Source organism: Aotus nancymaae, unplaced genomic scaffold (genome assembly GCF_030222135.1).
Source record: "Aotus nancymaae isolate 86718 unplaced genomic scaffold, 86718_ANA_hifiasm-v0.15.2.pri h1tg000057l, whole genome shotgun sequence".
In the NCBI taxonomy this organism is placed as follows: domain Eukaryota; kingdom Metazoa; phylum Chordata; class Mammalia; order Primates; family Aotidae; genus Aotus; species Aotus nancymaae.
Window position 1 is genome coordinate 24679413 of NW_026988471.1, and position 13885 is coordinate 24693297.

The 13885-nt window shown below is 46.2% G+C and overlaps 2 protein-coding genes across 2 annotated transcripts; one reads left to right on the forward strand and one right to left on the reverse strand.

Annotated features, from left to right (window-relative positions):
* The first annotated feature begins 1481 nt into the window (after positions 1-1481).
* LOC105717944 (mediator of RNA polymerase II transcription subunit 4-like) lies at positions 1482-2408 on the forward strand. The gene has a single exon (XM_064364261.1). It carries the CDS (start codon positions 1587-1589, stop codon positions 2259-2261), a length of 675 nt encoding a protein of 224 aa, XP_064220331.1. The 5' UTR covers positions 1482-1586; the 3' UTR covers positions 2262-2408.
* Positions 2409-3518: 1110 nt separating this feature from the next.
* On the reverse strand, positions 3519-13231 carry LOC135269631 (glucokinase regulatory protein-like). The gene is made up of 9 exons (XM_064363757.1): positions 13172-13231; positions 12772-12927; positions 12540-12608; positions 11845-11913; positions 11371-11444; positions 10745-10765; positions 8579-8684; positions 6952-7068; positions 3519-3563 (listed from the first exon to the last, which is right to left on the reverse strand). Exons 1-9 carry the CDS (start codon positions 13229-13231, stop codon positions 3519-3521), a joined length of 717 nt encoding a protein of 238 aa, XP_064219827.1.
* Positions 13232-13885: the final 654 nt, after the last annotated feature.

Below are 13885 nucleotides of genomic sequence, written 5' to 3' on the forward strand. Positions count from 1 at the left end.
TAGAGGCCTGAGTCACCTCATGCAGCTATTTTATAATTTTTTTTTTTTGAGGTAGAGTCTTGCTCTGTCGCCCAGGCTGGAGTGCAGTGGCGTGACCTTGGCTCACAGAAACCTCCGCCTCAGGGGTTCAAGCGATTCTTGTGCCTCAGCCTCCTGAGTAGCTAGGACTACAGGTGACCGCCACCACACCTGCCAAATTTTATCTATCTACCTACCTATCTATCTATCTATCTATCGATAGTAGAGACTACTACTAAAATGTGCCATCATGTTGGCCAGGCTGGTGTCAAACTACTGATCTCAACTGATCTGCCTGCCTCAGCCTCCCAAAGTGCTGAGATTACAGATGTGAGCCACTGTGCCCAGCCTGTATATTTTTTACATGTCTTTTTTCTCATAAAAATATTTTTCTCAGTTATATATCTAATTTTGTTTCATAATTTTTATCCTTTTACTTAATGAGAGTCGTTCTCTGGACCCTCTCCTTCCAAGTCCCACAAACCTTGGCTCTGCTCCTGGCTGAGATGATTGGACTTTGCAGAGAGACCAGAGGCTAAGGAATACAGGGCACGCACTGTGAACAGGAACAGGGCTATGCATACAGCTGTGGCTAGAGCACACAGGCTAAAGCGCGGTGGTGCTATCACAGCTCACTGCAGCCTCGGCCTCGTGGGCTGAGGCAATCCTCCCACCTCAGCCTCCTGAGTAGCTGAGATATCAGGCCTGTGTCACCACACCTGGCTAACTTTTGTATTTTTAGTAAAGATGTGGTTTCACCATGTTAGCCATGCTAGTCTTGAACTCCTCACCTCCTGTGATCCACCTGCCTCAGCCTCCCAAGGTGCTGGGTACTAGGATTACAGGCATGACCTGCTGTGCCTGGCCAATATAAATGATGATGATGATGACAATGATGATGATCTGAGACAAAGTCTTGCCTTGTTGCTCAAGTTGGAGTGCAGTAGCACAATCTCAGCTCACTGCAACCTCCACCTCCCTGATTTAAGCGATTCTCCTGTCTCAGCCTCCCACATGAGCACTCATGCCCAGCCCATACATTCTTTAACAGTAAGGAGATGAGAAAGTTGTTGCCAGGCGCTGTGACTCATGCCTATAATCCCAACAATTTGGGAGGCTGAGGTGGGTGAAATACTTGAGACCAGGTGTTCAAGACCAGCTTGGCCAACATGGCAAAACCCCGTCTCTACTAAAAATACAAAAATTAGCCCAGTGTGGTGGTGGGTGCCTATAGTCCCAGCCAGTTGGGAGGCTGAGCCAGGAGAATCGCTTGATCCAGGAGGCAGAGGTTGCAGTGAGCAGAGATCGTGCCACTGCACTCCAGCCTGGGCAACAGAGGGAGACTGTGTCTCAAAAAAAAAAAAAAAAAAAAGGGAGAAAATTGTTTCTCGCAAGTTAATGCTGATGAATACATGTAGAAAAAATAATGGCAGAGTATGGCTGCGAGTGGGGAGAAAGAGAAGGAGCGGCTGGGAGGCGGCTTGGGAGTGGCAAGTGGTAGCAGCACACGAGAGCGGCTGCTGTCTGCGCTTGAGGATTTGAAAGTCCTGTCTAGGGAACTTATAGAAATGCTGGCAATTTCAAGAAACCAAAAGTTGTTACAGGCTGGAGAAGAAAACCAGGTCCTGGAATTGTTAATTCATCGAGATGGGGAATTTCAAGAACTAATGAAATTGTCAGTTAATCAGGGAAAAATTCATCATGAAATGCAAGTTTTGGAAAAAGAAGTAGAGAAGAGAGACAGTGATATTCAGCAACTACAAAATCAGCTAAAGGAAGCAGAACAAATACTGGCAACAGCTGTTTACCAAGCAAAGGAGAAACTCAAGTCAATAGAAAAAGCAAGAAAAGGTGCTATCTCCTCTGAAGAAATAATTAACTATGCACATAGGATCAGTGCAAGTAATGCTGTATGTGCTCCACTAACCTGGGTTCCAGGGGACCCCCGGAGATCTTACCCAACTGATTTAGAGATGAGAAGTGGTTTACTGGGTCAGATGAACAATCCTTCCACTAATGGTGTGAATGGCCATTTACCAGGGGATGCACTCGCAGCAGGAAGATTGCCAGATGTCCTTGCTCCTCAGTATCCGTGGCAGTCAAATGACATGTCAATGAATATGTTACCACCAAATCATAGTAGTGACTTTTTGTTGGAACCTCCTGGGCATAGTAAAGAAAATGAAGACGATGTAGAGATTATGTCAACGGACTCCTCGAGCAGTAGTAGTGAGTCTGATTAAAAAACTGTAAAAGACAATATACAGAATTGAATACTGTCAAATTCTGTTTCTTTAACAGTAGCAAGGTAGGATAAACTACAGATGGCAAAGAATACCCAGGTAAACACTGGCTTTGGTAGAATTGTGCAGCCATTAAAAGTAAAAATGAACTTTCTTTCTGAAGCCAAAAATTATAGTTTTAGTGTTAAGCCCCTAGGCAGATATTTAGGGGAATAGTCAAAATTTACTATTGAAAAGAAAAAGCAGTTCCTAAGTGCTGTTTACCCTGTTCTGTTCCAGTTGTGCTGGATTTGTCACCTTTCTCTTCTTGCAGTTTCCCAGAAGTCACTTTTAACCACTTTTAATTTCTGGTGGTTAACCTCTGTGTTTAAGTAATATGCATATAAAACTATATTTGATGTATGAGTTTTAGACAATGTATCTTTTTTTCTGATTTCAAAGGTAATACAACATATTATCAAACATTTAGCAAATGCAGTAAAGCACAAAGGAAATAGAGTTGAGGGAAATGATCCATGTCCATATCACTCATAGGCTTCCTGGAATTATTTAGAAAAGCATTTTAAAACTGGCAGTGGATAACTAAATAGGGATCATATTTTTGTGTGTCATTTAAAAATGACAAAAACTTATTTGACAGTAAAGGCTCTTGGCTTCTGTTGGAGGAATGGGAAACTGTCTCAATTTGTATAGTTTGTAATTTTTGTAAATAAATTTACTTTTGTTTGTAAAAAAAAAAAGAAAAAATAATGGCATTTAAAAGCCACAATTTAGCAATCATCATAGCAGTAATTATTTTGTGCAAGAAATGTCATAAAATGTTACAACTAGTGGGTGAAATTCAGAGGAGGAGTGGGGATATTTACATAGTTACATAGTATCTCCTTACAAAATGCTTATTAATTAAAAGGGGCAAATAGTAACTGTATAATAGGGAATCCTGGCAGATACCATCTGAATCAAGTACTCAAAGTTAACATTGCCGGTAATGGGTCAAGGCAATGTCATCACATGCACCTGATGGGATACCGTGAAAAGACCACAGCATCAGTTCTGTGTACCACCTGAATCTAATCATGAGACAGTAGACAAACCTGAATTGAAGAACTGTCTGCAAATTAACTTGCTCGGAATACTACAGTCTGTTAAGAGCATCAAGGTCATTAAGGTCATGAATGGACTGCAGAACTTTAGATAGGAGACTAAAGAGATACGACGATGAAGTGCAACCCGGGATCTGGGTTGGATCCTTTTGCTCTAACGGTCATTCTTAGGACAGTTGGCAAAACTTGAATGGGGTCCCTAGATGAAGAGTATATGCAAGTTCTTAGTGCAATATGCTTCTTGCAACTGTTCTGTGAGTTTTATTTATTCGTTTTAAATGTGTTTTTGAGATGGAGTCTTGCTCTGGCACCCAGGATGGAGTGCAGTGGCATGATCTTGGCTCACTGCAACCTGTGCCTCCTAGGTTCAAGCAATTCTCCTGCCTCAGCTTCCCGAGTAGCTGGGATTACAGGTGCCTACCACCATACCAAGCTTATTTTTTGTATTTTTAGTAGAGGCGGGGTTTCACCATGTCAGCCAGGCTGGTCTCAAACTCCTGACCTCAGGTGATCCAGCTGCCTCAGCCTTCCAAAGGGCTGAGACTATAGGTGCGAGCCACCATGGCTGGCCTGTTCTGTGAGGGTTTTTTTTGTTTTTTTTTTTTGAGAGGGAGTCTGGCGCTGTCACCCAGGCTGGAGTGCAGTGGTGCAATCTTGGCTCACTGCAACCTCAGATTCCCGGGTTCAAACAATTCTCCTGCCTCAGCCTCCTGAGTAGCTGGGATTACAGGCATGTGCCACCATGACCGGCTAACTTTTGTATTCTTCAAAGGGACAGGATTTCACCACGTTGGCCAGGCTGGTCTTGAACTCTTGACCTCATGATCTGCCCGCCTTGGCCTCCTAAAGTGCTAGGATTACAGGCGTGAGCTACTGTGCCTGGCCCCGTTCTATGAGTTTTAAATTATTTAAAAAATAAAAAAAATACTCAGGTGGACACAGTGGCTCACACATGTAATTCCAGCACTTTGGGAGGCCGAGGTGGGCAGATCACCTGAAGTATGGAGTTCGAGATCAGCCTGACTAACATGGAAAAACCCTGTCTCTACTAAAAATACAAAAAAAATTAGTCAGGTGTGGTGGCACATGCCTATAATCCCAGTTACTTAGGAGGCTGAGGCAGGCGCTTGAACCCAGGAGGCAGAAGTTGCTGTGAGCCTAGATCACTCCTTTGCACTCCAGCCTAGGCAACAACAGTGAAACTCTGTCTCGAAATAAATAAATAAATACAAATACAAAAATAGCAGGGGGTGGTGGCAGGTGCCTGTAATCCCAGCTACTCTGGAAGCTGAGGCAGGAGAATCACTTGAACCCAGGAGGCAGCAGTTGCAGTGAGCCGAGGTCATGCCATTGCACTCCAGCCTAGGCAACAGAGCGAGACTCTGTCTCAAAATAAATAAATAAATAAATAAAATAAACACACAACAAAAACCATAAACAGTGTGTCTGACTCATCCGTCCTTATGCCTTCCAGGCCCATCCCAAGCCTGCTAATCATTTGTGTGACTTTCCAGAATCACTTTCCTTTTCTTGACCTACTTTTTCCTATTGCAAAATAAGAGCTTTAGATATAACAAATAATCACTTTAGACTGGCATAGTGGCTCATGCCTGTCATCCCAGCACTTTGGGGGCTGAGATGGGGAGATTGCTTGAGGCCAGGAGTTTGCAACCAGCCTGGACAACATAGCAAGACCCCATTTCTACAAAAAATACAAAAACTAGTTTGGCATGTGGCATGCACCTCAGTCCCAGCTATTTGGGAGGCTGAGGTGGGAGGATCACTTGAGCCCAGGAGTGGGAGGTTACAGCTATGATTACTGCACTCCAACCTGAGTGACAACAATTTTTAATTATTGTCATTAATCAAAAACTAATAACAATAATCATCATCATCACTTTGGTTTCCTAGTCCAAAGAGGGAAGCACCCCGCCCTTCCCTCCACCCTGTTGTGAGAAGGGAAACCTGGCTGAGCACTGGGGCGCCTTCGAATGGCTTTGTGCCCTCTTTGTGCTCTACTACAGCGGGGCCCCACTGCTGTGCCCATTGAAGAGCAGGCCCACTGTGAGGATGGCTCTGAATAACAAAGCTGGGACTGAGATTCTCACACTTCAGTGAGTATCAATAGAGATCACCCGGAGGGAGCAGGCATGGTGGCTCACACCTATAATCCCAAGGAAGGCAGATCATTTTAAGGTCAGGAGTTCGAGACCAGCTTGGCCAACATTGTGAAACCCCGCCTCTACTAAAAAAAATACAAAAATTAGCCAGGCATGGTGCCATGTGCCTGTAATCTCAGCTACTTGGGAGGCTGAGGTAAGAGAATCTCTCGAACCTGGGAAGTGGAGATTGCAGTGAGCCAAGATTGTGAAACTGCACTCCAGCCTGTGCAACAAGAGCGAAACTCCATCTCAAAAAAAAGAAATTGGCCAGGTACGGTGGCTCACGCCTATAATCCCAGCACTTTGGGAGGCTGAGGTGGGTGGATCATGAAGTCAGGAGTTTGAGACTAGCCTGGCCAACATGGTGAAACCCCATCTCTACTAAAAATACAAAAATTAGCCCAGTGTGGTGGCGTGCGCCTGTAGTCCCAGCTACTCACGAGGCTGAGGCAGGAGAATCGCTTGAACCCAGGAGACAGAGGTTGCAGTGAGCTAAGATCATGCCACTGCACTCCAGCCTGGGTGACAGAATGAGACTACATCTCAAAAAAAAGAAAAGAAAAAAGAAATCACCAGGAGGTGCTCATTTAAGTTCAAGGCTGCAGTGAGCTATGATTGCACCACTGCACTCCAGCCTGGGTGACAGAACAAGACTCTGTCACAAAAAAAAAAACCTAACAAAACAAAACGAAAACACACATCATTATCCAACATGCAGTAAGTTTTCTTGTTTAAAGTCTTTCTCACCACCCCAGAATGTAGCACCATGAAGACAGGGACTGTTTTTTTTGAGACCGTCTCACTCTGTTACACAGGCTGGAATGCAGTCATCTTGCCTCACTGCAACCTCTGCCTCCTGGATTCAAGTAATTCTCCTGCCTCGACTCTACCAGGTAGCTGGGATTACAGGTGCACACCACCATGCCCAGCCAATTTTGGGGGTATCTTTAGTAGAGATGGGGTTTTGTCATGTTGGCCAAGTTGGCCTTGAACTCCTGGCCTCAAGTGATTCACCTGCCTAAGCCTCTGAAAGCGCTGGGATTACAGGCATGAGCCACCGCACCCAGCCAGGGATTGTCTTTTCTGTTCATTGCTATATTCCCAGCTCTTAGAACGTTACCTGGAACATATAGGTCCCCAAATCAAAGGACCTTCGGGAGCCAGGCTAGCTTTGGAGGCCCCAGGCAGGCTCAGGGATTAGGTCTGGGCCTGAGAAATCCAGGATCCACTGGAGACAATCTGGACTCTGCGACTACATGGTGGGAGCAACAGCATGTCCCCACCAGCTCCCTTCCCAGGGGAGGCGTGGTGGGCTGCAGTCTTACTGCCACCAGCCCAGTCCTTGGATCTAGACCTGCCATTCCCCATCCACACCATCTCACGCTCACCTGACTCTGAGCTCTCTCTTGTCCAGATCCTCCCTACCTTTGAGATGCTGCAATGCCGGTCCATAGTCTTATGGGCAGCTAATAACAGGGTTTCCAGCAGGATCTTGGTGGCACTTCCACCTTTCATCCGGGAGGAGCCACTGAGACCCTCAGGCTGAAGGAGGCGAAGACACCCAAGAGGAATTGGGAGAGGATGAAGACTCCAGAGACCGCTTGTTAGTGACCCCCAGGCATGCATGTGACAGTACTGGTGGCCCCCAGTGTGTCTATGAGGAAGGGTGCTGGGGTGGGCTTGACTGAGAGGAAGATTGGAAAGAGGAAAAAGGCCTGCTCTGGCCATTCCTGGGTATATATTTAGGACTCTCTGGGGAGGAAGTCACAGTGATTGGGTCTCTTGTCAGCTGGGTCAAGGGTTTTTCATAAAGTGCTTTCCTTTTCTTTCTTTTCTTTCTTTTTTTTTTTTTTTGAGACAGAGTCTTGCTCTGCCGCTCAGGCTGGAGTGCAGTGGTGCCATCTTGGCTTACTGCAACCTCCACCTCCCAAATTCAAGCGATTCTCCTGCCTCAGCCTCCTGAGTAACTGGGATTACAGGAACCTGCCACCACACCCAGCTAATATTTGTATTTTTAGTAGAGACGTGGTTTCACTATGTTGGCCAGGCTGGTCTGGAACTCCTGACCTCAAGTGATCTGCCCACCTTGGCCTCCCAAAGTGCTGGGATTACAGGCGTGAGCCACCACACCCAGCCCAGAGAGTGGTTTCTTTCCAAGAAATTTCTCCCCCACCTCCCTCACCTCCACCATTTTCTGTGGTAGTTTATCAGTCCAAATACCATATGTCATATACTTTGGACAGACCAATGAAGCAGCCGTTGCAGGGGTCCAGATGTGGAACACAGCACACCGGACAGCAAAGAGATTCCAGCAAACAGAATGATAATAGTAGTGACTGAGAAAAGAAGATTGAAAGTCAACATTTGCAGAGAGGAGGAAAGAGAGATGAGTATCTGGGAGGTCAAAGCTATGGAATTCTTATGTCATATGGAATTCTACCTTCCTATCTCACAAAAGGAAGATGGAGGAGAATGTCTCAGACCGCATGGCCATCACTGGTAGAGGGAGGCACCGGCTGGAATTTGGCTAAGGCCCTCCTAAGGCCCAAGTGAGGAGAAATGGGGCTAGTGAAATGTATCCGCAATCCAGATGAGAAAAAAGGAACAGGAGAAAACAGCTTTCAAGCTAAGAAGGACCAGCCAATTTTGGAGAGGATTTAGAAGGCAGAATGAAACAAAACTGCACCCCATTTTTTAAAGCCCATATTTAAAATGTAAATATGTAAGACAGACAGACTGAGACATAACCGTGGCTATTCAACGCTGTCTATACATAGATGGCAAAGAGCTTCTTTAAACAGAAACTGCCCCAGACCACTAGAGTGTTTAATGATTACCGATTTGAGAGACAGGGTTGGAATGAAGATGAAATATCTTAAGGTAAAAAAGTAAATGGGAAAACAGGATTTGGTTTATAATACTTTAGCTGACTCACAATGCCTCAGGAATTTAAACAAGGTGTAACAGAACTAAAATCAGAGGCCCCAAGGAAGTGGCAAGCAGTTCCCAGGCGTTGGGGGGTTGGAGAACGTAGGAAAAGGAGAAGCCCTACCCCGATGGCAGGATTGAGCACAAAGGCTTTCTGTTTCTCCTGCATTTTCTGCATCCGCTCTGCCACTCGTCGGAATGTTGAACTCCAGTCTTCAATGGGGTCATTTCTGGGGTCCAGAGAGACACAAGGTGGGGAGATTGTCTATGAGGATTTCAAAGGGCCTCAGCTGGGAGTCATGATCAAAGACTGCTTTGGGATTGAGGTCAGAGGTCAACAACTTCACACAGACATATGCTTTGGACCTTTTAGAGGCACTGTGTCCCTGAACCCCAAGGACGGGGGTTAATAAAACATTCAGCACCTCAAGCCCAGAGCAAAGCCAACACTCAAGTTTAAAGTTCCAGCCCGAGACCCAAACTGTCTTGCATAAGCCCCAATGCCATGGCCACACTAACCTCACCCTCTGCAGGCCCCTTAGGGAATGCCTGTCATTCAAATGTCAAAGTTGCCACCTTATTTTCCATCTTAGGGTCCACCAGAAGCCCTTCCCATTCATGGAAATACATTCTGGAAATCCCTCCAAAGAGTGAACCCTCAGTACTGGAGGGAGGGATAACGGTGAGGGAACCGAGCTGCAAGGTAGGTGTAGCACCTCACAGTTGTCAAACATTCCTTGAATAATTAATCAGGAACAAATCAATGTGTTAATGAGGCAGACTTGTTATCTGCTTAGTTACAAATCATGGAATCTCAAAGAATGAGGATCTTCTTTAGTTGATTTCTAATGGCTTTGCTGGGGGATAATTTGTGAATCGCCCATTATGGCAGGACCTCAAAGAGTTAGTTACCTCTGTACATGGCACCCCAAATTTTGCCTTATCATCCCATCCTGCAAAGTTTCCATCCCTTCTTGAACTATTTTTGTATCACTGCTAGGGCAGAGGAATTTCACATATTTCATGCCCGTTGTGTAAAATGTCTCCTGTCATTTGTCCTCAAACTATTTCTGAAACTTGCTAGAGACCTAAGAAAGAGGAGACTAAAGCAGAAAGCAGAGACAGGGTTCATATTGTATGGTTTAACGTCTAGATTCCTAAACACAGCTGGGCATCCGAATCATCTGGGGAGTTTTGTTTTTTAATAACCATCCATTTCTGGTACCACATCCACCCTAAGATTCAGATTCAGTAGTTCTGGAGTGGAGCCCCAAAATCTGTATTTTTAGAAAGCTTCCCAGATGACTCTGAAAATCAGCCAAGTTTGGGAGCCACTGATTTAAGGAACAACTGGAAGATCTCCACGCCTACACTGTTTGAAATTCTTCATTTCACTTAGTCATAGGGCCTGAAATTAGCATCCACTGCAGCAGATACATTTTTGGTGAAGGAGGGCCCTCCATGAAAAGGATCAGGGTTCGGGTATTTCACATTCATTTACACCTTCTCATGAATTATACTACAGCCTAGAATCTGGGAGGTAAAAAGCACCTTCAAAAAACCCGCTTGTACCCCTTCCCAAGACCACCGTTAAATACAAAAAGCTGCTCTAAAATCATCAACAAGCCTCTGCCGCATCCCTCTGGTGTCAGGAAGCCCTCAGCTTTGTCAGGTGGCCCACTCCAGTGGTTTATTTAGCAGAGTTCCGCAATTCTGGCTCTGCATCAGAATCTCTAGGGATGCTTTCAAAAAATAGGAATTTCAGGGCCATACTCCAAACCTACAAAACCAGACTTCTTACACAAGGAACTAAGAATCTTTATTTTTCTGAAACATTCCCCAGGCAGCTCATGCACAGAATCACATCTGAGCATGGGAGGTGGAGGCTGCAGCGAGCTGAGATCACGCCATTGCACTGCAGCCTGGGTGATAGAGCGAGATTCTGTCTCAAAAAAAAAATTTTTTTTTAAAACAGGCAGCTGGCTGCATTGGCCAGCCAGTATAGTTCGCTTACCCCTGGGCTAGTCCACCTATCTTGGTTGCTGATTGATTGATACAGTTATTCTGAAATAGAAACCCTTCCCCATCTTCCCACATTCATACAACTCGATCCAAGTTAGTGAAATGAAAACCAAAATTCCTTGAGCAAACTTCCTGCTTTCTAGCACCAACCTCACTGATCTATCTCCCATGCTATTCCATTCCCACTCACTTCTTCTCTCTAAAATTCATCCACTCAACCCATCTTTCTACTCACAGAGAGTCCCACAGAAATGCCAACAACAATCACCCTCTTCTTCCCGGCAGCCACCTAGGAGAGGAGGATGGACAACGCAGTGTAACTGGGGGGATTTCAGGGCACAAACCTGCTGTGTGAGGATATCAGGGCCAGGAACAGGGGAGGGAGGGAACAGGCTTTGGCTGAATGCTGAGGCTTTTATGTCCCCATGAGAAGGAACAGATAGAGGTCTCTGGTCAAGTATCAGTGGGAAGCACAGACCTTCTTCAGTTCCTCAATCCCGTGCAAGGCGCTATCTTCCATCCCCTCCCTAGAGGCCACCACAGACCTAAGAGGACAGACTCGAGGTCAGTGGCACTGGTTGGGAAGCAGAAGCCTATGGTTTATTAGGCAGGCTACATTAAGAGATGGGAATAAAGGGAAAACTATCATTGAATGAGCGCCCACTGTTTCTTGGGCACCATGACAGACACTCCATAGAGTTGAAAACCCCAAATAACCCAAATACCTACAACAGCCAGTCAGGTGACATAAGTATGCAAAGTGGACCAAGTGTAAGGCAATAAGGAATGGGGCTAAGGCAAGCTGGACACAATCCCTGCCTAAAGGCATTCAACTCAATTTCTAAGAAGCACAATTCAGGCCAAACAAAATAGTCACAGCCTAACTTGGTTTACCTGTCACCCCCTGCAATGAGGTAGGTGTAAAGAGGTTTCTGTCCCAGACCCTTCATCAGCTGATTAAAGGACACCTGTCAAGGGGGAGAGGATGTGAAGGGGTAATGACAGAGAAGAAACAATTATCTTGGATTTTCAATTCCTAGAGGACAGAGACTATATAATGATTTTCTTAGACCAGGGCCTAACCCAGTCCTACATGGAATCTGGCGCTTCAAGCTGCCACTTGGGGATGATTAGTTGGCGGTGCATGGGATGTAGAGACATTGACAACAGACTGGTGGGACTCAGATGGGCTTAGAAGAAATGGGACTTCGTGGTGACGCCTAGCTTCTGGAAGAGAGAGAGAGAGCCAGGCTTGGAGTCCAGGTCTAGTGAGGGGGCACCTGGGAGCTCAGTTATGGTGATCTTTATGGTCCTGAGGGTCACCTCAAGAAGTGGAGAGGGAAGAAAACCGGAGACCAGGGTGCTCACCGACATGAGGAATGCCATCCGGCCACAGGTGCCCCCTCCACTCAATACAGCCAGCCCCCCATCTGGCTCCTGAAGAAGGAAAAAGGAGTATATTACCAGGGCCTGGCTTAGGTTGGGGGAAGCATATTCTTCATCAGTAATGCAAGAGGAACTGAAAAGACTCCTTATCCCTCCTCTCATCACAAAAGTGAACAAATACACGCAGTGTAGTGTAGCAAAAAGAACACCGGATTAGAGAAACCAGTTTGACTCCCATGTCTTGCTCCACTACTTATTCAAATCCTTACTTATCCCGGAAAGAACTGAAAGCAGCTTTGTCATCTAAATAAAAGTACATAATAAAAGCAGCGTTATCCAGCAATTATTAGCTGGGTGTATTTGAGCAAGCTACAGTGACTATCTTTCTAAGTCTTTGTTATTTCATCTGATAAAAACAAACAAACAAGCAGAAATCATATCAACATCACAGGTTTTTGTGAGGGTAATAGCTGTGAAAGTAGATTGTCAATTATAAAGTATTAAGCAGATAAGTTATTATTATTTTTGATGATTAAGATGAAAATAAGGATCCAAAAGGGAAGATCTCCAAAAGAGAGAAAGGAGAATGAGATCTATAAAAGTGAGAAATAGAGACCAAAGAAAGAGAAAGAGGGAAACGGAAAAGCTGAGGCAGGGAGCAGAAGGAAGGTTAGTACCTTCAGCACTTCCTGAACTTTCCCGGCCACTTGTACCATGGTGGTCAGAACAGATTCGCTGTAGAGTCTCTGCAGGGAACAGGCAGGAATCAAAAGCCAAGAAGTGGAGGACGGTGGATGGCGGAGGGGGGTCTCAGGGTTTCCAGTATTAGGAGCCATGGTCAGGGAGGGCAGAGGTGGGATTGGGGTTGGCATGTTTATTTGCAGGGTCCAGGGCATGGGTCTGGGTTACCTGGTATGTGGGCAGGGCTTGGCCCTCCTCCTGGAAGATCTCAGCATCACATTGCCCCAGCAGTTGAACAATGTTCTCAGCATCTGCTTTGTCTAGGTCCCGGGTCAGTGGATTTGTCTTCTCTGTGATTGGCACAGCTTCCTCATACCCAGACAACTAGAAGGAAGAGGGGACAAGGAGGGAGCAGGAAGCCACAGCCTCATTCATGCCTGCTGAGCTGGAGGTGGGAGTAGCAGCAGGCACACCGGAAACTCAGCCTGCACTTGCTACTCTGGGCATATTAGGGTAAGAACATCAGGAAGGAAAAAGAGGTGAGCAGAAACCCAGGGCGGAGGGAAGACTGGATGAAAAATAATTCTAGGAATCAGCACGGAAAACCAACATGGAGAAGGGGTCTCACCTCCCACTGGCCAGGCTCCGGGGTCTCAATGACATGTTGAAACTGTTCTGTGGCTGGCATGGTCCCGTGCTGTGGATACACTGTTCTGCCTGCCTCTTCAGCCACACAAACCCCTCTGGTCACAGTGACTCTGCTTCCAGTTGGCAGGGCCTTATCCGAGCCACAGTGATGATTAACCCAAGCACCCTGGGCTCTCAGGGCACCCCCTGCCCCGTACCACCACCTGCACCACCCTTTCCTGGTCACTAGGCCCCCAGCCCTCTGGTAACCTCAGGGCAACTCCTCTTTGCATTCACTGTGACTCCCCAGCCTCTGCTTTGGCCCCTGAAGAGGAAGACCTGAGACTCGTGACTCTTGCCCTACAGGGACAATGCCCTCTTCTCTGGAGGACCTAGAGCTTGGAAGTGCAGGACAACACCCAGGGCAGTGAGAATCCCTGGGCAGGTGTCCTCCAAGGCCAGAGATCAGGGTCTACAGGTCAGCAGAAGTCAGAGGACCTGGCCCATGACTTATCACACGCTCCGCAGGCAAAGTCCCACTGGTCCCATTTTACCCTCTCCTCTCAGAAAGGAAGGCAGCAGAAGCTTCTGAGCCCCAAGTGTGCACACACTGTACTGAATATTACAGCCAGAAAAATGCCACAGAGACAGAAATACTGCATGGAGAATTAGAAACCAAAGGATCTGCCCTAGACACAACGTTAGTCAGCATTTA